This window comes from Harpia harpyja, chromosome 9 (assembly GCF_026419915.1).
Source record: "Harpia harpyja isolate bHarHar1 chromosome 9, bHarHar1 primary haplotype, whole genome shotgun sequence".
In the NCBI taxonomy this organism is placed as follows: Eukaryota; Metazoa; Chordata; class Aves; order Accipitriformes; family Accipitridae; genus Harpia; species Harpia harpyja.
The window spans coordinates 26174485-26197713 of NC_068948.1; the positions used below are offsets into that span (position 1 = coordinate 26174485).

Here is a 23229-nt window from a genome sequence, read left to right on the forward strand (position 1 = left end):
AACCCTAATAACAGCACTGGGCATATGTATTCTTTGACTGAGTCCTGAAGCACACATACTTCCCAGTGCAAAGGCATTTTTATGATGGCGTTAACCATGTAAGATGCTGATTCTGGTTCCAGCTGCTGGGAAGGAGGAATTATGCATTGCACAGGACATATCCTGGCCCTATGCATGTAGGTGCATTTATAATCATCAGCTAATAAAGGAATGTAAGGGAGAGAGGTGTGAAGAAAGGCTAGAATAAAACAAAAAGAGAATGCTAATATTAGGACGCAGCATGATTTTTATTAGGAACAAGAAATGGCATTTACAGTAAAAAAAAAAAATGGACTGTTTCTAGTTTCTCAGACCTGATTACAAGCAATTTGTTAACAAGGAATGAATGTTTCACACAAGGTGCTCTTTCTTGCCTATGGCAAATCTAATTTTGCCAACCAAGTTCTGCTTTGCAGCATGCAGGAAGGCTTTGTTGAGCACAAAAGCCTAAACACATGGAAGAGCAAAGTAACTTCCCTGATAGAAATTTTTTTACATCTTCTAGGTTAAACATGAAAACAGAAAACCAGTACATGTGTTCACAGAGAGGCTAAAGCACAAAACGAACCAATTTCTCACCCACATTGTCAGAATGGAAAACACACATTTTGAGAAACCAGTGCAGGTTTACAGCAACAACATCACAAGCACAAAAAGCATCAGAAGGACAAGCAGAAGAGCAGTTCCCATGGGTGCTGAGCAGCGCCCATAGGTCCCAAAGGATTAGCTGGGAGTCATGGGTGCCCAAGGCTTTGGAGAGCTCCACAACTCAGTTGCACATCCAGGTCTTGCCATCAGTTCCCTTGCTGTTTCTCTTGGCATCCCACACCTTCTGCCATGCTTAGCATGGCCCACAGCCCCCATAGCGCTGGCTCCAGAGCTGGCTGGAGGAGGAGGAGGAGGACAAGGAGCCCCTGTAGATAAGGGAGCCCTGCAGGCCCATGGGGCGTCCCAGCCCCAGTGGGGCTGAGGTGCCCACAAAGCTCTCCTGAGGGCAGGAGCTGAGGATGGGGCCTGGGAAGGTGATGACCACGGGTGGTGGATAGACCACGGCACGCGAGTCCCCGCAGGAGGTGACACAGGGCTGGTTCCAGGCGTTGGCGATGGGCTGCAGGCAGGCCATCTCGCAGGGTGGGGAGCAGCGGGAGCTGAGCTGCTGTCTGGAGGACATCCTTTGGGCAGGGAGATGAACCTGCAACACACCGGGGAGCCTGAGTCAACCCACTGCTCATGAGCTGCTGCACAGACCACCCTGTTCTGCCTCACCAGCAGCAGGGAGGGCTCATAGTGTGCCATATGCTGTTGCTCTGCTAAGGCTCGGGTGCTTTTTCTCTCTCTTTCTCTTCCCCCTTCTGTGCCCTCCTTCCTCCCTCCCAGGCATCTCCTCTGCACTCTCCCAGGCTCTCTGCATGCTGAGCGCTGCCCAAGCTGGCCACCCCCAAAGTGACCTGTGGCAAACAAGCTGGAGATCACCCATCACCAGGTTTTGCAGCAAAACCCACTACATCTATCAAAGCCTGTGAAAGGCCTGCATTTTTAAGGAAGAAGAGGCATAAGACAAGCAGAGTATTTCTGAAAGCTTCAGTTAACCTACTCAAGCGTGATGCTTTAATTCAGAAAGACTAAGTAGGGTCAAACTTACTCAAGACACCAAAGATGAGAAGTAAAGAGCAGCTGTCTGAGGCTGGCTGTGCTGTGAGTCCTTTTTATACCCTTTCTTGGGCTGCCCACTGGCCTATGACACTTCATGAGCAAGATCTTAATTAGCTCCCAAACACACAGATTACATGTCACTCCTCAACTCCTCATTCATGCAAATAGTTTCCTCACTGTTAACAAGTATTACTCACCCCAGGTTTTCCTCTAGTGTCTCCCAGGTTCTTCCTTCTTAGAAATCACTCAGCTGACTTCCCCAGGTTTGCAGTATGTGAGTTTATTTTAAGTTTTTTCTTACAGATACTAAAGCTTCTGTTTCCAAAGTTGTTTTCATACTCTATGTTCATTACAATGTTTTAATTCTGGATATCCTCTTCTTGGGGATTGTTATTAAATTTTCTCTGGGAATATCAAGAAATATGCAAAAATTTTAATCCTTTTTCTGTCCTGGTACAGGTCAGTGTTGAGACACTGAATCACTGAGGACGCTGCAAACACCCAAGCGAGGTGCGGCATTGCAGCCGTCTCCCATAGGAGTTAGGAGTTTCATGTTCAGCTCCCTTTACTTTCAGCCACAGCCCCTGGGGTCTGCTCTTGCAGTAGGGTCTCTCCTTGGGAACAAAAGGAAGCACATGGGGCTAGACCCCAACCTCATGTGTTCTGTAACACAGGATAAAGCATCCTGCTCCCCTGTGTGGCTTTAAAGGATAATCTTGCTTTAGTATATTCACATCCAAGTAAAAAAAAACCCTCACTATTTTAATAGTTATTGATGGATTTTCCTCACATCAGACACAGGGTCATAATATTGCTGCAGTCAGAAGGATGTGCTAGCCTGCATGTATTGGTACCGTGGTGTGAAGTCTTCAGAGGGACATGGGAAGGAATGTGTAGTTGTGGTTTTCTGTTCAGAGGCAAAAGAAAATACAGAAGACCTGCAAGAGTTTGTAAAACAAATCACCTATCTGCTTTAGTGTGCTGTATCAGACCTGCAGTGTGTAGCTGGGACAAGGAACAAGGCAGATGGAGTAAGTCTCCCATCTTTATTCCAAGTATAAGCCCTACAGTGCTTCAGCTCAATATCAGCAGGGATTTAGAGAAGAAAATCAGTCCACAGTGCATTGCACTACTTGTGGTACTGAGGTGTGCTTGAAAAATACTGGCTATGTGGAGCAATTGCGTAAATAAGGTAGTTCTCCAACATTTTTGTCACATTGGTAAAAATCAGCAAAATGTTTCAGGAAGTGAAACTGCTTCAAGAAGTTTAAGGAAGAAACAAGAGGGTGTTGGAAGAAACTAATAATTGTCCAAAGATGAATAAAACTATCATAGAAGCCTGGGGAGTGATGTGCATTGTTGTGTTTTGTAACAAACTAAACCTGAAACACAAAGGATGTCTCAACACCCCCAGGCAATCCAGGAGACGGTATATAAGGGCTTCTGGCTCAGAAGTCCTCAGATCACAGGTCCCCACCTCTCCATTGATCCAAGTAAGTCTGATCCCTTCATTATCTCTTTTATCTTTAGGTACAGTGGGTTTGTGTTATTTTTAACCAACTCCTGCACATGCAGTCTGAACCTCAATAGTGTCAGCACCTAGCTTTGCATGAAGAATTTTTCCTTGATATTCTCCCTGGCAAACAGGGCAGCTGCAGACCTGTCCAAGCTGCACTGCAGCTGCTACAACAGGTCAGAGGGGTTCAGCCAAGATGGGGCTCAGTCCAGGTGTTTTTACTCTTGGGCTCAGGGTGAACTGACTGGTGCACCTGGGCACAGCTTCTCAGCTGTCTTGGGCAGCGCTCAGCATGCAGAGAGCCTGGGAGAGTGCAGAGGAGATGCCTGGGAGGGAGGAAGGAGGGCACAGAAGGGGGAAGAGAAAGAGAGAGAAAAAGCACCCGAGCCTTAGCAGAGCAACAGCATATGGCACACTATGAGCCCTCCCTGCTGCTGGTGAGGCAGAACAGGGTGGTCTGTGCAGCAGCTCATGAGCAGTGGGTTGACTCAGGCTCCCCGGTGTGTTGCAGGTTCATCTCCCTGCCCAAAGGATGTCCTCCAGACAGCAGCTCAGCTCCCGCTGCTCCCCACCCTGCGAGATGGCCTGCCTGCAGCCCATCGCCAGCGCCTGGAACCAGCCCTGTGTCACCTCCTGCGGGGACTCGCGTGCCGTGGTCTATCCACCACCCGTGGTCATCACCTTCCCAGGCCCCATCCTCAGCTCCTGCCCTCAGGAGAGCTTTGTGGGCACCTCAGCCCCACTGGGGCTGGGACGCCCCATGGGCCTGCAGGGCTCCCTTATCTACAGGGGCTCCTTGTCCTCCTCCTCCTCCTCCAGCCAGCTCTGGAGCCAGCGCTATGGGGGCTGTGGGCCATGCTAAGCATGGCAGAAGGTGTGGGATGCCAAGAGAAACAGCAAGGGAACTGATGGCAAGACCTGGATGTGCAACTGAGCTTAGGAGCACAGCTCTCTGAAGCAGTGGGAACCTATGGGCGCTGCTCAGCACCCATGGGAACTGCTCTTCTTCTTGTCCTTCTTATGTTCTATCTTTTTTTTTAATGTCAGTTTTCTCGAAATGTGTCTTTTCCATTCTTAGAAACCAAATTACTGATTATGCAAAAATTGTTTCTCACTGTTAGAGCACTAAAGCAGTAGTGTCACTCAGAACTGGTCCATGTATGGTTTTGTTTGTTTGGGACCAGGAATTTTTTTCTTTGGGAGTTTATATCGATACCCATATGTCTAACAGCAAAGATCCACAGATGTCACCTTGCACTGTGATTTGTCCAGTCCATTTGAAACTTTAACCAAGAAAGCAGAACAATGTACTGAAAATAAATCAGTTTGATGTAGACTATTAAGTTGGCCCTTTTTTAAAACACTGAAGTTGATCTTGTGTTTTTCCTTTGCTTAAAATGTACACTTTTTGCTCTCAATAAACACTTATGAATGCCTCCAGATAACATTCACCTGTTTGCTTTCTTCTCTGTTTTGTGGTAATGCAGCCTCTGCAAACCAATGGAACCAAACCATCCCCTTATCTTAGAGATCTGTAGATGAGTGTTATGCTCTTACAGACAGTGTTTATATAATGCCCATCGATTCATTCATCAGGAAACTCTGCTTAGAACATGCAGAGCTTGCCTGTGTGCCTGATTTAATCTTTACAAGGGAGCAGTTGTGAGAGAACTGCCCAACCCTTAGATAAAATATTCAAGACCAGTGTGAAGTACTAAATAGCCACTCCAAAAGTATTTTAATAGCTCATTCCTACTTCCCCTACATTTCCATGGGTTTTTTACCAGAACTATTGTAATGCCATATACCATAAAAAAAAAAAAATAAGATTATGGTATAATTCTATATGACACAGAGAAGTAAAGAGAATATTAGACAATGCACAGCAGCAAAGGGAACTTCCCAGAGACATTCAGAGACAGAAAATTAGCTAGTGATGAAACCCCAGTCTGAGATATAGGAAACTTGAATCTGCCTTCTTACTCTGTACTTTCATATCTAGCTTTCTGAGATCATAAAACTGCCTCAGCTGGGATCATAAATGCCCAAGAGCAGATACCTTTTGCTAGCTTAACTTCTTATTACTGTGCAAAGTAAAGGAGCCTCCTGGCAGAATCCTAAGAAACAGGGAAGCAGAAATTGGAGCCTACAGAAGGTCAGCAGAGTCACATTTAAAAGAGCAACTAAAATAACCAGAAGAATGTAATAAAGAAAAATAGAGCTAGACAGTTCTCAATAAATAGGGAGCAGTGATCCAGCAGTGCTCAGGGACCAGCTGGAAGCAATAAAAAATTGCTTCGAGGTAAATAGAGCAATTAGCCAAGTAGCCCCTCAGCTGTTGCTTGCTGTTGCATTAACCCTATTTAGCATAGTACTGCAGAGCACCTAGTCTTTCTTCTCAGCACCTCTCTGGAATTCTGGGTCATCATATAGTGTTTTAAGTACAAGTAAATGGGGAGGATTGAATATGCAATGAAGATATAGCCAGCTATGTCCTTCTGTAGACAGCTGGATGTTACCTGTGCTGTATGCTGTTGCAGGTGTGCTCGGCTAGCTGCGACTTTCCAGTAAGTGTCCTATGGTCTCTTGTTTTACTTCCTGCATGTGTGTGCCTGGCCATAAAAATAATGGTAAGCCTCCCTTCCATTCCCTGTATTGTTTTCTGTCTCCAGTAATTTTCGAGCAGTGCAAATTGGTGCAGTACAAGGTCTAAAGCAGGCATACAACATGGGAAAACTTATTGCTGAACAGAGGACTAATAGGGTGGTTTTGATCAGTTAAGGTCTTCACTCATCTCTTGCTACAGGGCTTAACTAGGATGGAAGCACCAACACTCTGCACAGGAGAATCTCTCAATTGTGCTGTTTCATAAAAACAGACAGAAAGCAAAACCAGAATGCTAAAATTATGATGCAGTGTGATTTTTTTAATGGGTGATAGAGGAGGAAACTTTACAAAAGCAAAATATGATCATACAGAAAATGAGGAATTTGAGGCTTTTACAAATGAGGTTTCTTGTTTCAGGAAATTTCATTTCAAGCACAGTGTTCTTTTCTTCTTTTGTAGCTGTAAGTTTGATGATGCAGTCCAGTTTTCATCTGTTAACATAACTCTTGATTGACATCAGGCAGTGTCAAGTGGGAGAAATCACAGTATACAAACTTTTCCATTATGCTTCTTGTATAATGTTATTAGATTGAATGTAGAAGGAGTATTAATCATTTGAAAATTTGGACTGTGAGAAGAATAGAAGAACACATTCATAGCTAAGAAAGGAGAAGTACATAAGCAGGTACAAGCACAAATACAACATAAAGTGTTAGCAAGAATCAGCCTTTTTATGTCACCATCTTAAAACCCCATCTTACTCTTGAGTTTGGATCTTGCATTCAGTATCTTGACTGCTCTTGGTGCAAGTATACTCCTGCTGGGTTTGGCAGGGCTCACACCTTCTAGAGCGATAACTACTGAATCTCTGAGAGCAATAAGGGTATGAGAACTTGCTTTCCTGTGATGCCCCATAAGCAAAAGAACCTCTGTAGCCATAAGATCCCCCATAGCCAAGTGAGGTCCCAATAGCAGCTGGTGCTGAGGATCCCACTACACTTTCTTGAGGGCAGGAGCTGAGAATTGGCCCAGGAAAAGTGATGACAACAGGAGGTGGGTAGACCACTGCCCTGGAGTCACCACATGATATGACACAGGGCTCATTCCAGGCATTGGCGATGGGCTGTGGGCAGGCTACCTCGCACGGTGTGGAGCACTGGTAGCTGCACAGCTGTCTGTAGGAGGACATTGTTCTGTGGTGGAAGTGGATCTGAAACACAGGAAGACAGAAGACTATGCATAAAGCAATTCAACAGTAGGTCAAAGATTTACATTCAGGCACTCAGGCATATCTGCTGAGGAAGCTACCCACCTGAGTGGCTTCCTGAACAGAGATGATCATAGAATGGTTTGGGTTGGAAGGCACCTTAAGGATCATGTAGTCCAACCCCCTGCCATGGGCAGGGACAACTTTCACTAGATTAGGTTGCACAAAGTCCCATCCAACCGGGCCTTGATGTGGCTTCATAGTTCCTGGAGCTCTCTTCCACCTTTTAGTCACACTGTTTGAGTTGCATTTATCTTTTGCCCTTGCTAAACTCTCAACATTTCCTAACCTTCCCATGGACATCAAACAACCTACCTTTTTGACATGTCTATACATAATGTGCCAGAACATCTCCAAAGAGCTACACTGTAAGCTTCAGTTGTGTTCTTTTGCAAAGGAGCACAAACATATCTGTACTTCATGAGACCAATGGCCATCTCACCCAGCCCCTTTTCTTGGTAGTTAACCTGTAGGACAGGATTTATAGGCACACCTGAAGTGGTTCCCCTGGTTATATCTACCCAATTCCAGCTGTCAGTGTTTTAGGACTACCAACTTGTAAACCTTTGATAAAATTGTTGGTTGTACAGCAAGGGAAGTAGATGTGCATATACGAGTTCAGCACAGGAATACTCAAAGGCACAGTCTAGGTTTTGTTAGAATTGGATCTTTTTATCAAGCCAGTGAGGTGATGAGGTAATTCCAAATTAAAACCAATAAGCACTACAGCAATAAAGATTTAGGACCATCTGTTACACAGGGCTTCAAAACTGAGCTTCACCCTCTACTAAAGCCAAGATAAGGCTGCAGCTCCTTTCTGTACTAGCTTTAAGAACTAAAAGTCGCAAATCCTTGAAGCATTTAGCAAGGACTGCAGTAGTCCCTCAAGAAGCTGGATAATACCAGCCCCAAGCTCTCTACAGGATCAGTGAGCTGCTTTTAGACAGAGACTGGCCCTGTTAGTGCCACAGCAGGCATTTATGTAGGATTCAGAATTATCATTAAAAGAGCGTATCAAAAAGGCACAAAGAATTAGAAACTTACTCAGGTCTCAGAGGAGAGAAGTCAGGAGAAGCTGTTGGGAGAGACGTGAGCAGTGCGTGTTTTTATACTGCTGCTCGGATAGCCTGGAGGATCTGAGGCACCATTTGCACATGATGTTTGATTAGATTCAAGACAGAAGTGATTACACGTAACACCTCACAGCATATAATAATTTTGCTCACTGTTTGCAGTTATTAGGCAATTCCCAGCTTTCCTTTACATCTTGCTACATCATCCCTCTCTAAAGAATTTGATCAGGTTCAAATTGGTCAGATTTCAGCCTCTCTGAAACAATCCCCAGGCTTTACCTTTCTGCAGTAATGAGTTAAGTTAAAACCATCTGGTTGACAACTGCATTATATTTGATATCTTTTACATTTTAAAATCCACTTGGAGATGGGGGACAGACTGTAAATATTAACCTTGAGGCTCCAGGGTGTAAGTCTACTTATTCTGCCTGCTTCACATCCCCACTTCAGCTGCTCAATCAGGGTCTGACGTGCTGGCACTGACAAGCCAGCAAATCTGTGACAATTCACTGTAAAGCAGAAAATGAGCATTTGGTTAATGCATAGTAGAAATGCTGCTGACTTTAAATTGCACTTCAGACCTGTATGCATTTCTTGTACAGAACTTGTCACCTGAACAGCCAGAGCAAAGGGCAGTGTATGGTCTGAAGAGAGCCTTTGCTCAGACTCTGCTAAGAGCTGCTGTTTATTTCCCCCCCTCCCCGCCCTCATCTTTGCTTTACAGTTAGCTCTGTGTGTACTCTGGGACAAAATTATTTCCAAACTTAGGTGCAAGACCCTCATCTGCTCCAATTAATTTAGCTGGTCTGTCTCAGTTTATATTATGCTCTCTGTAATGGTTTCAGCAATGTTTTCCTAAAACACTCAACTCAGTAACTTTGCATCTAGCTGTCTCTCCAGTGCATGTCTTCACTCCAAGACTCAATATTAGTATTTTCAGAACTGGGCAATATCTGTATTCTTGGCCACAGGCAGCCTTGTTTTCAGAAGCCAGTGGCACAGAGTACTTTCCAGGAGGGAATCAGGATTTGTTCAAGATATCTCAATTTGAGTGAGAAAAATTAATGATTATTCTAGAAGATGTCTTTAAAGAGGGTCTCAGTGGTCCTGAGAAACCAAAAAATGCCTTAGCCTTCAACTTTTTCTGTAACACATACAGTACAGGAGACATACAGAGAGGGGAAACTCCATCTTTGTTTATTATCACTGCCCTCTAACAGGATTCTCCAAGGCAAGACTTTATGTAGCAGCTACCCGATGGCCATCAGGGATCAACTCCTTGATCAACACAGCAATCAGTCAGATTGACAGTGGTCAGTTATCTGGGGGGATGCAAAGGATTCAGCTCGCAGACTCTCAGCAAGTAATGAATTACAGCAGTAAAGTCCATTGGACATTACTGTGGCATCATGGACCATGAAGCCGGGTGCCTAATACTACTTAAGATGGAGAAAGATGTTAAAGTCAAACAATCACAAAAAAGGAGCTTGATTTATTCCCACCCAAAACCAACAAAGGGAGTGGATTGATACCAGGAAGGACCTGGTCATTGAAGTTTTGAAAGGAAACGAACCATGAGATGTAGCATTGTGCAATGCCATGATGAAGCAGGGAACACCACAGTAATTAGGATAAGTCAGAAAATTTTTTGCATCATCAAGATGAGCTGCATATGCAACAAATATCAGTTGGTAAAGCACCAGGTCCTCATGAGCATGAGCAAGGTTGTTTCATATATACAAGGAGTTTAAGAAAGTGGAAAACAGTGCTCAAATGTCAATTTTTTTTCTGGACGCTCCTCTTGTGATATGACCTCTGCTAACTTAGCTAAGATCAAATTTACTCAATAGTTTCCCAAATATTGAAATGCAGATAGAAGAGCAGCTTTAGTTGTTAACCGTATATTCTGCTAAAACCATGATTCTTGTAAGAGTTTGACATGAGTCTATCTCCTGGGAAGGCTTTTCTGTCTTTTCAACTTGAAATAATCTGTGAAAACGTGTTTATAAATTATTAGGCAGGGACTTCTATGACAGCAGAAGATTGCTTAGGGTACCCTATTACTCTTATTTTCACATGGGTCAATCTTTATGCATAATCTTTAAAGAGTTTCATAATTCCTAAAACTGAAAGCATTTTGCTGTAGGTGACCTCAGTTTTGTAGGTTCAGCTTCAGTGCAAGGTTGTGAGTATCCTCAACAGACTTTACCAGCTGTCTGACAACTCGTACCACCCCTGAATTTTCTACATGTATAGAGAAGGAAGGATTTCTATATGGCCATTTTGAAGTGTAACATTATCAGACATTTACTTAACATCCATACTCTGTTCAGACGAATCAGAGGCAATTCAGGGGTGTTAGGTGTGCACAGGTGGTTTGTAGCCGTTTAGGGTCTGTCTGGGGAAAAAAGAAAATGTCAGAGACATCAGAAATGAGATGTCAGAGACATCAGAGATGAGATGTCTGACCCATGCCATAGACTTGTAACAGCTCCACTTGCAGATCTTCAGCTGATGCTGAGAGATGAACAAGGAAAACTGTATCAAAATGTGCATTAGCTGATGCTGAGAGATGAACAAGGAAAACTGTATCAAAATGTGCATTAGCTGATGCTGAGAGATGAACAAGGAAAACTGTATCAAAATGTGCATCTAAGTGCTGTTTCTCTAGAGGTTTCATGGAAAGATGGCTAAGGCTTATACAACAGGAAATACTATTTACATCTTCAAAGTGCCAGAGTGGCTCAGCTGCAGTAAGTAAATCTAAGCTGGGAGTCGGTGGCCACAGTCCTGTCCCTGCCCTCTACTGAGCTGTGGTTTTGTGGACTGGCAGGAGGAAAACAGATATCCCTGCACAAATACCCCATGTCCTCTGTTTATTTTTCTTAATCCCAGTGTGTTTATCTCTTTCACTGATTTCATCAAAATATTTAAAGGAAATGCAAGGTAGAAAAATAAACAGTGAAGAACAAAAGAAACAGAATTAGCACAGGGCAGGAAGGTGATGGAGGTGCAGACTGCTGGGATTTTAAATGGTCTGCTTTGCTCTTTTCTTGCTTCTGGCTTCATCCTGAAAGAATGTCTTGCTCTCTTAAGTGGTCCTTGTGGACTTAATGCCGACAGATCATCTCCCGTGAGTGAGACCTGATGCATGCAATGTTTGGGTGCATCAGTAGCTTCTCCTTGACCTTTGTGACCCTTCTGTAAAATTGCATGGCCCACTATTTTTCCTTCCACATTTATTTTATTTCTTCTGGATGGAGACAGGTTTTCTGCCTTTCCTCTGGCCTGCGAGGGCAAGACCTGCTGCTGAAAGTAAAACCCACCCAAATTCTAACCGTAACGATGGCAGGAATAGACAAACCTGTATTTTCCTTCCCAGCTCTTCCTCTGAATCAGAAACTGATGCAAAGACAAACACTTTGCCCTGATGTCTCAACTGTCTTTCCTGTAACAACCACCTAGACCACAGGGGTGTTGTGAAAATGCTGTCTTTTAAAGTGAGAGCTGCATTCTTAACCATGTAGTCTTGGGCCGGGAGAAGCCACACCTGCACCCGCCCAGCTGCTGGCTTTGTGCAGGGTGAGGTCCCAGCAAGACTGTGCTCAGAACACTTCCCAGTGGGATTTGCTCTGTGGCTGGTGTCCAAAAGACAGACACATGTTCATCCCACTTGCCTATGTTTGGCTACCCATCACAATGGCACGTATGCCCCAGGATAGCGGCCTGGGTGTGTTTGGACAATAGGTCTGACAAACCTGTTTGAGAAGATGCTGGAATTCTACCACTCTATCCATGATCTGTGCAGTGCACTATACTCAGCACTGCTGTCTTGGGTCTCCAAGGATTTATTGTGTGCTGACCAACTTAAAACACGGCTGCAGCCCACTGCAGCTTGTGATTTTGTCTTGGCTGATAAGCATTGCAACAATGTGGTTAGTTAAATCCAGGTAAGCCAGGAGTTCATGCCCCTCAGCATGTGGAACACAGCATTTTCAAGACTGCGTAAGTCAGACCATCAGAGATTTTGACTGTCATTTCGGGAGAGGAAGAAGTCAGTAATCTTCATCAGGCTTGCTGTCTCAGCATGCATTTATTTCTCTGTTCAGGGGAAAAGGCATCTGTGAGCTTGTTGTGGCAAGGAGTGAATAGATATCCTTTTGCTGTACACTGAATCCTGAAGTATGCCCATGCCTTCCAGGCTCCCCTTACTCCTGATTTTTTTGTAGCTGTGCCTGGCCCTCATTTCCTTTTCTTTCCCATGTACTTCTGGGATGTGCTGGGAGAAATGGGATGGTGGCTTGGACATAATTGTTGCCAGGTGGCCTAAGGAAAGGCTCCAAAGATGCTTCACCTGCTTGTGAGGTATTGAGGCTCACCATGCTCACAGGGACAGTTGCATTTGCAGCACCAGAATGCAGGAAATAGAGGGCTGAGGTAGAGTTCACCATGTATGTGCCTGCATCAGATTTTCTTTTGGATCCTAGGGCTATCAAACACAGCAAAAACATAGCACTTGTATAACATCCATGGCTATGAAACATTTAGGGTCTGTATCAAGGTCTGGGATTTCCTTTTAACACCTTAATTAATGCAAGAGACTAGTCATCGAGGATTATTTTAGCATCAGTGGGCTATAGATTTAGAAACCATACAAATAAAAGCAGAAAGGATTTTATTGGAACTGATAAATGGTTTTTTATCAGACTACAGCAATACTGCAGGAAACAATACAGAGAAATAAAATTAAATCTACAGGAAAGCAAAGTAAAAAGAGGTTGAACACAGAGCCAGAACATTGTGAGCAGAGATCTAATACAAGTGGGAAATACAGTGTCTGGGCTTGTTTCTCAGAATGGATGAGCATGCCTGGCTCCTGAGGACTCTTGCTGCCTCTCTGACAGCCATGCTCCTCCTGTCACTCAGGTTGTGAATTTGTACTTTTTTCTTCTGGGTCTTGCCGTCTAGGAAAACCCTGCAGGGCTTAGCAGGGCGGTGTATCCCACAGTTGCGGGAATAGCAGGGGTAGGAGTACCTGCCACCCAGGTAGGCACCAGACCCAAAGGAGCTCTGGGCATCCAAGGAGCTCCCATAGCCAAAGGAGCTGCCTATGTCCAGTGGGGCTGAGGTGCCCACGAAGCTCTCCTGAGGGCAGGAGCTGAGGATGGGGCCCGGGAAGACGATAGCCACAGGCGGTGGGTAGACCACGGCACGGGAGTCCCCGCAGGAGGTGACACAGGGCTGGCTCCAGGCATTGGCATATGGCGTGGGGCAGCTCACATCACAGGCCTGTCCATTGGAAGACATCTTTCTGGCTGGAAGTAAGCCTGAAACACACAGGGTGGGGAGAGCATGAGTCAGGGGTGATAGTGCAGGTGCATTTGCAAAGGGGAGCCCTCATGTATGCAAACCAGTGACAGTGAAGGAACACATTCAGAGGGTGAGTGCCACAGGTAAATCTGTTTAGAATTAAAGGTGAGAAAGACAAAATGCATTTTACTCTATTTCCTATTACTCTGTTTCACATCTTGAAATAGTTCTTACAACACTCCTTATCTGAATTTCTTAGAAGTAAATTGAACTGACATGTTAGCTCAAACCCTCCCCTGCCCCACAAAAAACATGACTGACTTGGTTGAACAGCAGAAGGGAAATGAGACTCCAAGAGAAGTGGTTTGAAGAATCTGGGCTACAGGTGCTTTTATACAGTTTCTCAGTTTGCCCTGGGGAAGTGAACCATTCTTGCCCTCATTTGTACTCATTGTCCCTCAAATACACTTTTATGCATGTCACTCAATCGAGGTAATTGTTGTGCATATTGTTTCTCCTAACTGAGAAACTCCACCTCAGATGGTTTTACATCTACTTCATAGCCCCTAGATATCTTGTATGTCAAACAAGGGGGGGGGGGGGGTACGATTTCCATCTTTGTTATAACTCTGACTTTATTGGGGACAGAGGAAGATCAGGACTTACTTTGCTATGAATCTGCAAATTAATTTTTCAGATTATGTTGTTGTCTTATAATTTAACCAGTATCTCTGAGTTGGCCATATATTGGTGTTTGCTTGTCTTTCACAGTGTTATAAATACTAAGTCAGAGCTGGAGATCAAGGTCTCAGACCTTTGTCCAAAGCCACAGTAGTCTGTCTGAACCTTCTATTACTATTTCAATTTAACTTTTTTGCTTTTTCTAGCAATTCATTCACAGCCAAAGAAAATTTGAGTTTTGGAAACAGTGATTGTAAATCCTTCTTTTTAAATTCAAAGTCCATCTTCAGCGTTAGACTGTTAGGTACAAATTGTCATCATGGGAAATACTTTCGCAATACCCAGAACCGGGCACTGCAAAACAGGGTACTAGCTTGTGCCCTGTTTAATGACAGGTCTTAATTTTTACGTATGAAACATAGAAATTAGTATCCAGCTCTCAGCTAATGTAACTGGGCTTAGAAACAAGGCAGAAGCATTGTCATGATGATCAGCCTTGACTTAGGGAATACCCTTTACTAATCCTAAAGATTTCATACATCAACATGCATTATTTACTGTATTTGGGAACAGAAGTGCAGAAATAATATGATTAAATCTTAGCAACCTGTGTTAGCCACCATGTCCCTGTCCTATTATTTTTCTGGACTGAGACATGCTAGAAAGTCTGGGTCAGTTATGTTCAATGGTACTGATTGCACAGTCTTAATTTCCTGTAAATGAGCTTTTCTTCTGTGTTGCCTAGGCAGAAATTTTTTCTCCCATTATGTCTTGGAGATGTGTATTTAGGTTGTCAGTGCCTTGGAGCTGGACAATCTCCTATTTTGTTTCTTACAGTTCTCCAAACAATGGTTCTTGACTTAGTGTCACAGTGCAGGAGATAGAAGAATGAGGACTTGGTGTGCTGAGTGCTCCTCCCAGCTCTCCCACTGGATCAAAAAGTGTGGCTGAGTGCATTAGTTAGCCTCAGTCTTTTAATAATCCCATCAAGAAATCAACAATAAAAATTACCCAATGCCTTTGTGTGTTGTACAAATGAGTGGTTGTGTATAAAGCAGTGAAAAACCAAAGATTTTGCATTCTCTTGAGATATAAAAAGAAAAGACTAAGATTGAGAAATGAGGATGGGAGTATTAAAATGAGTGGCAACTAAACTGGCGTGATCACAAAGCAAATGTGATTTCCAGGGAAGGAGTTAAAAAGGGCTCCATAGACTGAGAGCATTTCCAGAGTCTGAGGAGGAAGAAGACTATTGGGTGAGGATGAAGAAAAGAAGATAATGATTCAGAAGTGCCTGGTTTGGAGGAAAAGTAATTAGCACAGGTCCAGCACCATCTGGTCATTGCTTTCCTTTTAGAGGGGTGACTGGTCACTCAGCTCAGGACACCTCTGCCTGGTATAGACCTGCCCTCCATACAATATTCAGAAAGTTACTCTTCTACAGCTAAGTATAAAGTATGGTTGGAATTTATATGCAGAAATAATGAAGATTAGATAACCTGCCAGAAGTCAGCAAAGCCCTGCATGCTCCTCAGACCCTCAAGTGTCATGGCAGCATGAGTATGTATTATACAGTGTGCATCTTAAAGACTTGCAGATGGTCACTTTTCACAGTCATTTCCATGGGGTAGTATCTGCCTTATAAACACAGAAAGGAAATAATTGTAGATGTCTGGATTATAGACATCCTTCACCATCACTTGTTCTTCCATCATCCCTTTGAGAATATGCCCTAACTCAGATGACCATTAGTGTTGCATTGGCAACCTTGACTGTCATTCATTTGGCTTTTTAAGGATTTAATTCCAGGGTATTTCATGGGACCAAGGAAAGTGTGTTGCAACACTTGGAGAGTCCAGGGTAAGGACTCCCCGCTACTGCGTTCCAGGTCTGACAGATACTGGGGTTTTGGGGGTTTGCCCATGAAACTCTTCATTTAAACTGATCTCCTGGATCACTGCATATTTTGGGTGCACACCACAGCCAAATTTTCATCTGGTTTCTTCTGCCTCCAAGTTAACCTTTCCCATTTGCAGTTTTGTGCTATATTAAGCATTTTTCCCAGCAGGTAAAATACTGTTCTGTGCAAGCCTGTATAACACCCACATGAAATGGGAAATGACTACTGATGATTTCTAGAAGAGATGATTAAAGCAGAGGCCAAATAATTTACCAAACATCTCTTGGCAATTAAGTGAGCCTCTGGGAGGAGATCTTGGGCATGCCTTGTACTTGTTAGTGTTATTATTTATAATTATAATTGTATTATCTCTTTAGCTTATGTAAATGAGGTTGGCACCCAGATACCATGAAAATAGAGGGCTCAGACAGTCACTGCTGTCAGGAACCAATAAACAAAACCAACTAGTTTTAGATATGGTGAAAGGAAGGATTACTATACCCACTGGGAGGAGCCTCCTGCAGCAAGTGCAGAGGGCAGGTTGTCCTTGCCCCAATGCACACAGGACAACTAGAGCATTGAAAAACCTCTCCCCAAATTCTTGGCAAAGGTTATGCTGGAAATCTGCTCCAGACCACTGTGCCTTAACTGGGACATCTTTACCTTGCCCTGAGTCTACACTTGATGTTATTTTCTATTTTCCATGTTGTAGTTTCCTTGGCAGGTTCAGGAGCAAGACCAGGGTAATGTCTCTGTTTATAATAAATAGTAAAGAAAACAGAGCATTTCCATCCTGCCTGATAAATCCACAGGAGTGCAGATTACAGCTCACAGTAGGGCAGGGATATGGTTCCTTAAATGAGTTTTCCTGTCAAGGGGGAATCATCACATGTAATCTAATTCAGCTCTCCAATTACTAAACGCTGTAAGCATTTAACATATAAATCCTTTAAGATCATCAAATTTATACACAGGTGCAGGAGGACCCCAGCATTTGACCACTCACTTTCATCTGTGGTCTGTTACATCAGGTGAGGAGCTGGATACAATTTTCCAATTGTAAATTTATTTATTGCAAACTCCTGTACATAGCTAGACCAGGATCCACTGTCTGAAAGGGTCCAACATGATGTTTCAGAACAAAGGAGTTGTTAAAAGCGGTACTGTTCAGAGTAACTTGTGCATGAGGCTAATTCCTTCCTAGCATTTCTAAGCAAGGGTTTCCTTGCCCTTTTTCATATTGTTTTTAACTAGGGCAATATATAATAATATTCACCATGAATAGAGTGGGATAAGAAGACTTCTACAGCCTGTAAGTCCCCCTCTCTCCACCACCCCTTCAAAACAGGCTGTAGAAACTCACTACTAACATTACAAAAGCCCTTATATCACAAAGCTGCTTCTCTGTAGCTGTGAACAGGATGATCACCATAACTGAAGCACCCGAGGGCTGTGGTCTATAGATTTTTTTTTTTTATTTTCTTTTTTTTCCCTCCACCTATTGAGGAAAAAGAGAGTGGGGATAAAAAGGGACCAGAAAGGTATCTTGCCAAGGTGGTATAAAGGTCTCTAAGTTTCATCTCCCTTTGCAACTAAAAGGTGTGAAAACCTTTACACAAAGCGTGACAAAATCAATTTTTTTTTTTTTTAAAGTTTATTTTGTCGAATCAACAATTCTCTGTTCTACTGATCTATGTGCTTTGAAGCTTGGACAAGTGGAAGAAGGAAGCTAACTTCTGCAATGAGTAGAAAGAAACTAAGGGTGAATACTATCCCTATTTTGAGATAGAAGATTTCTGTAGGCTGCAACACAGATGTGGTACTATTCAACTAATAATTGCTTAACAGCAAACAATATGCAAAGATTCCTCCACCCGTTGACATGACAAATGCAGGAAAGTTTGTTTTGTAACCAGGAAGGACTGCATGCCCGAAGCATGGCTCAGACCCTGGAGCTGCTCTGAGGAACCGTATAAAAGTGCTTGGAGCACAGAGCTCTTCTAACCACTCTTCTTGGCTTCTCCTTGGTAGTGAACTGAGTAAGTCTGACTTCAGTTTAATCTGTTCTATGAGTTTAAAAGCCACTTTAATAAGAGTTTTAACATACTTATGTCTGAGCACTTAATATGTCTTTGCTTATTATTGGAAGAATGTTATTTTCATAAGAAATGATTCTATAACTTCTTTGAGCTTGGCAGGCTTTGGAGGGTATGGGATTTATATGGAGAGAGAATGGGGCTTCAAAAGGTGTTTGCATGTTTTGGAGAAAGAATGCTTAATATTTTATTTATACCTAGGAGTGTTTTGCAAATGAAGACATTAGTTTTAAGAACAGTTTTAAATAAATATTGCTAGGTTAATCATCATTTGTCCTTAAGGAGGCTTTGCTGACTTCTAACAGGTTATCTAATCTTCATTATTTCTGCACATGAATTACAATCACACTTTATACTTAGCTATAGCTATAGAAGAGGAACCTTCTGAATATTGTATGGTTTGAATACATGAGGGCTCCCCTTTGCAAATGCACCTGCACTATCACCCCTGACTCATGCTCTCCCCACCCTGTGTGTTTCAGGCTTACTTCCAGCCAGAAAGATGTCTTCCTACATGCAGGCCTGCAACTATGGCAGCTACTCACCCTGCGACGTAAGCTGCCCTGCGCCATATGCCAATGCCTGGAGCCAGCCCTGTGTCACCTCCTGCGGGGACTCCCGTGCCGTGGTCTACCCACCGCCTGTGGCTATCGTCTTCCCGGGCCCCATCCTCAGCTCCTGCCCTCAGGAGAGCTTCGTGGGCACCTCAGCCCCACTGGACATAGGCAGCTCCTTTGGCTATGGGAGCTCCTTGGATGCCCAGAGCTCCTTTGGGTCTCGTGCCTACCTGGGTGGCAGGTACTCCTACCCCTGCTATTCCCGCAAGTACACGACTTACCGTCGTGGGAGCTGCGGGCCCTGCTAAGCCCCACAGGGATTCCCTGGGGAGCCAGACCCAGGAAGGACTAGAGCAAAGTCTCAGTCCACAAGTGAGGAGAGGGACATGGCTTTCAGAGGGTTATCATATCAGGCTGCAGCGGGGTGCTCAAGAGCTGGGTGCATGCAGCCATCCTAAGAAACAAGCCCAGACACTGTATTTCCCTTCCTGTTGGATTAGGTATCTGCTAACAAGATCCCAACTCTTTGTTTGAGGGGCTGTTTCCTTGAGAAATATAGAAAATGCCTTAGTTTAAATTCAAGTGGTTTATAGAAGACTAAGCATTGGTGCAAATTAGATCCTGTATATTCTGGTCTCTGATATGGACTGATGCTTCATGGCTTTTGAGATATAGTGGAAAAACTTCCCAAAGCTCCAGTTTGATTGTAATGTACTGCAAATGTACTCTGTAGTCTCTGGATTGTTATGTTCTGCTGCTATGAAGTCCTTGTCCTGTTTCAATTAAAGCTTATATTGCATCACAACATTTGCCTTCTGGTTTCTTTTTCTCTTCAGCTTAAAACTATTGGACAATGATGCTAAAATGATGTTTCTTTTGAGACCTGGGCTCCTCTGGGTGTTAATCAACAGCAAAGGCCAAGATGTGTGTTGTCCACTTATCCACAAGATGTGGACATCCCTCAAATCTTTTGTAAGGATTCGTGGTGAAAAGAGTGGGATCAAATAATCATGCTAGACTGTTGGATCAGAGGTTATCTTCACCCTCCCACTAGCTTACAAAGAAAAAGGAGTTGCCCTCAGTTATCTTTGCTACATTTTAAAAGTGTATTTGCTGCTTAAAGTCTTCTGCTAATTGCAAATGCCAGTACTAGGAATAGATTTCCATTTCTATCCAGGGAAAGCTCTGGCTTCAGCTTCTGCATGGAGCTGGACCCAAACAGCGCAGAAGCAGTGGTGTGTGCAATGGGTACGTATGCAGCATGATTTTCTCTGGCTATTAAGAGTATTCCCTTTGTGCTGAAACTGAAGGGCCAAAACTCTCATTTCCAATGTAACCAAGTCCTTATGACTGAAAGAAAACTGCCTTTTGGTGACTACTGGAAACTTACTGTATCATCTGGAGGAGAAATAAGGGAGCTCAGAAGGAAGAGAAGTCTTTTCATTGAAAAGGAGGTAAGTGGAAAACTGAGGTGGAATGAACACCAGGTCGGTATTATGCAATATGGCTTTTAATGGGCATGAGAAGCAGAGCTAACAGTTGCAATAGCACAGGGAATAAAGACAGACACTTCAGGACCCTTTATATCACAAAGTTTGTGATATTAAATCATGCATTTGGAATGAGAATTTCTGCTTTCCTTATTACAGCTGTATAAGTTGAGTTATATGTCCTATTTCTACCTCTTTACAATATATTAATTTTAAAGCAGACATACTAAGGCAAATGAGGTATCCATTACTCTTGTATCATAGTGAAAGGCCACAAAACAAAGTACAAATTCCTATGACATTAAACTGAACGTGGTTTAACCTCAAGGGTATTGAGGACACCTCAATACTTGTACTGCACAGATCTTTTTTTGTAGCTGAACATCCAGCCTATCCCCAGAAACAGTGCAATAAATACATAGGTGGGAAAGTATAAACAGATGTCAAAAACCTAAAGTGTAAAAGGGAAAATATTCTTATATGTTGAGCTGCTTATATTTTTCTAATAAATAGCAAATTTGTTTGTAGATGGAGCTTTAGGGCAATGAAAATCTTCAGCTAAAGTGGGGAGAAAAGAAGAGTTTTGAAAAGGAAAAGTGGTTTAAAACATTCTGAACTGTTTGACATCTCTCAGAAAAATTGCTTTTACTCTCTGCTTTAAAATTTAAAAGTTGAGACTTTGAAAGGAATTGTTTTCCAGGTAGATTTTTTTTTTTTTTCTCCTTCCTTGAAAAATTCTTTTTCTTTGCTGGACCCTGACTGAATTTTCTTTTTTTTTTTTTTTTTTCATCTGTATATGTGTGTATGTAATTATACAGTTTGCCCAGCTCTACCTGTATGCCTGGTTTTTTGGGCACTGTTGAGAGCTCACAGCTCCTGCTGGCTTCAGTCAGAGCAGTGAGCTCTCAGCTCTGCTCAGGCTTAGATTCAGTTTCCCATTCATGATTTTCTGCTGTGTTTTCCACATCCTGGTTGCTCTGTGCAGTGAACTCCCATGAAGTATTTAGCATGGCCTACAGCTTCCTCAGCTGTAGGTGCTATACCGGCAGTAAGAATATGGGCTACAAATTCCCCTTCCCAGTGATAAGTATCCAGAATTGTAAGGCCTGCTCTAATTACATGCACCCCCATAACCATTTGAGGAGCCCCTTAAGCCAACACCATTTCTATAGCACCTGTAACCAAGACAGCCCCCAGAACCAAATGGGCAGCCAATACTGTGTTGTCCACAGCTGCCCATGATGCTTTCCTGTGGGCAAGAGCTCAGAATCAGTCCCAGGAAAGTCAGGACAATGGGTGGTGAGTAGGTGACAGCTCTGGAGTCATCACAGGATGTCACGCACAGCTTGTTGCAGACATTGGCCAAGGGCTGAGGGTAGGTCACCTCACATGGGCTGCTGTATGGTATGCATAGGTCTCTGCAGTAAAACATTGCTCTGGAAAGCAGATGAGTCTGAAACACAGGGAGGAGATCAGAATAACACCTGAAGCCTTGCAATTGGTGCACAGCTCCTTGCAGTGAAGGCTGTCACCGACCAGCCCCTTCCTGCATCTGGGATGAACACAAGACATGAGTGACAGAGAAGTTTGGAGGGCAGCTGGGTGGTCTGCTAAGGCTTGTGGATAGATTGCTTTCTGTAAAAAGCCAGCCTAAAAAAACCCCCAAGTTTTGTAGTAATTCCAAGCTAGACCTGATTCTTTCTGTTTTAAAATACTGTTAGAAATTCTGGCTACTTCAGAGCTCAGCAGAAGTACTAACTAAGCAACAACCGTGTGACATTTCTGTGGCCACGCCTGGAGCCAGTGCAGAAGCAGAAGCCTGCCCTTAGGAGCTCTCTGATGGGATGTCCTGTATTTACTAGGTGAGTTCCTGAGTCCCTCAGGGCACTGACTGCAGTGCATCTTCTTGCCTCAAGGCATAGATTAAATACAGAATAAGCAGCTCCTTTCACAGAAATATTTGCAGTCAAGGAGCCCCCTATAGCAAATATTAGCACAAATACAATGGTCAATGGCAACAGACAGGGTCTGGAGCTAAAATGGCTTGTTCTGTAAAGAAGGGGAGCTGCTATTTGAGATTAGACCTCGGCTCAGCCTAGCCTACTGCTTTCTCACTTACAGATATTCTAGTTTCTTTTAATTTTCTGTAAAAAAATATTCAGTGCTGGTGCACTCAATTATGGAGTTCTTTTTCTAGGACAAAGTTGTGCCCTACCCTGAAAACTGAGTCTTTCTATGTATTTCCACCTGCCCAGACCTTAAACATGCACAGGAGACGTGAATCTGTGTACACGTGAAAGGAGAAAAAGGGTTAAAATTTTAAACTTCCTTAGCTGAATATGAAAGAATGAACATTTGGTTAGATGAGAATCTGGCTAAATAACCATCCTAAAAAATAACCTCCAGTATCAAAGTATTTCTATAGTGAGACTGTACAAAGTAGAGGAGAGAATTTAGACCCCCACCTACTCAATGCAAAGTGTCTAAAACCCATATGGGTCTCTAAGTCCCACATTACTTCCCCAAATCCGCATCTGTCAAAGCCCACAATAGGCTGCTTGCAGTAGACACTTGTTTACAGCAGACAGCTATAGTAATTCTGAGAGTAACAAAGCTTTACACCAAAGCCTAAACTAAAGACGTAACAGTCAAAAGAATAAGCCCTATCAGACTCACTTGATCTACTGATGAGAGAAAGTTAGGAGAAGTAGGTAAACAGCCTTGAGCTGCAAGTGCTTTTATACAATTCCTCCAACTACCTGGAGGCTAGAAGACCTATTTGTCGGTGATTATCTCATTTACTTGCAAATCAGATGTTGTTGCTTGGATCATTCCTTCAAGTGCTGTAATTATCTTTCTTAGGGTTAGCTGTTAGTTCTGAGCCCCATACAGTGACCCATCTGACAACTGACTGACGCAGGCTTCTTCATGATCACTAGTTGTAGCTGACAACGTTTCTTTTCAAAGAAAGTGTGCAAAATTCCTCATTAGATTTTGAAAACTTTGGCTTGAATTCCTTGGTCAATGTGTTGAAGAAATC

General features: G+C 43.3%; 2 protein-coding genes across 2 annotated transcripts; one reads left to right on the forward strand and one right to left on the reverse strand.

Moving 5' to 3' along the window:
* Positions 1-826: 826 nt before the first annotated feature.
* Positions 827-1225, reverse strand: LOC128146469 (feather keratin 4-like). The gene has a single exon (XM_052797877.1). It carries the CDS (start codon positions 1208-1210, stop codon positions 881-883), a length of 330 nt encoding a protein of 109 aa, XP_052653837.1. The 5' UTR covers positions 1211-1225; the 3' UTR covers positions 827-880.
* Positions 1226-18053: 16828 nt separating this feature from the next.
* LOC128146654 (beta-keratin-related protein-like) lies at positions 18054-19504 on the forward strand. The gene is made up of 2 exons (XM_052798222.1): positions 18054-18085; positions 18625-19504. The coding sequence occupies exon 2, from the start codon at positions 18645-18647 to the stop codon at positions 19005-19007; it is 363 nt and encodes a 120-aa protein (XP_052654182.1). The 5' UTR covers positions 18054-18085; positions 18625-18644; the 3' UTR covers positions 19008-19504.
* Positions 19505-23229: the final 3725 nt, after the last annotated feature.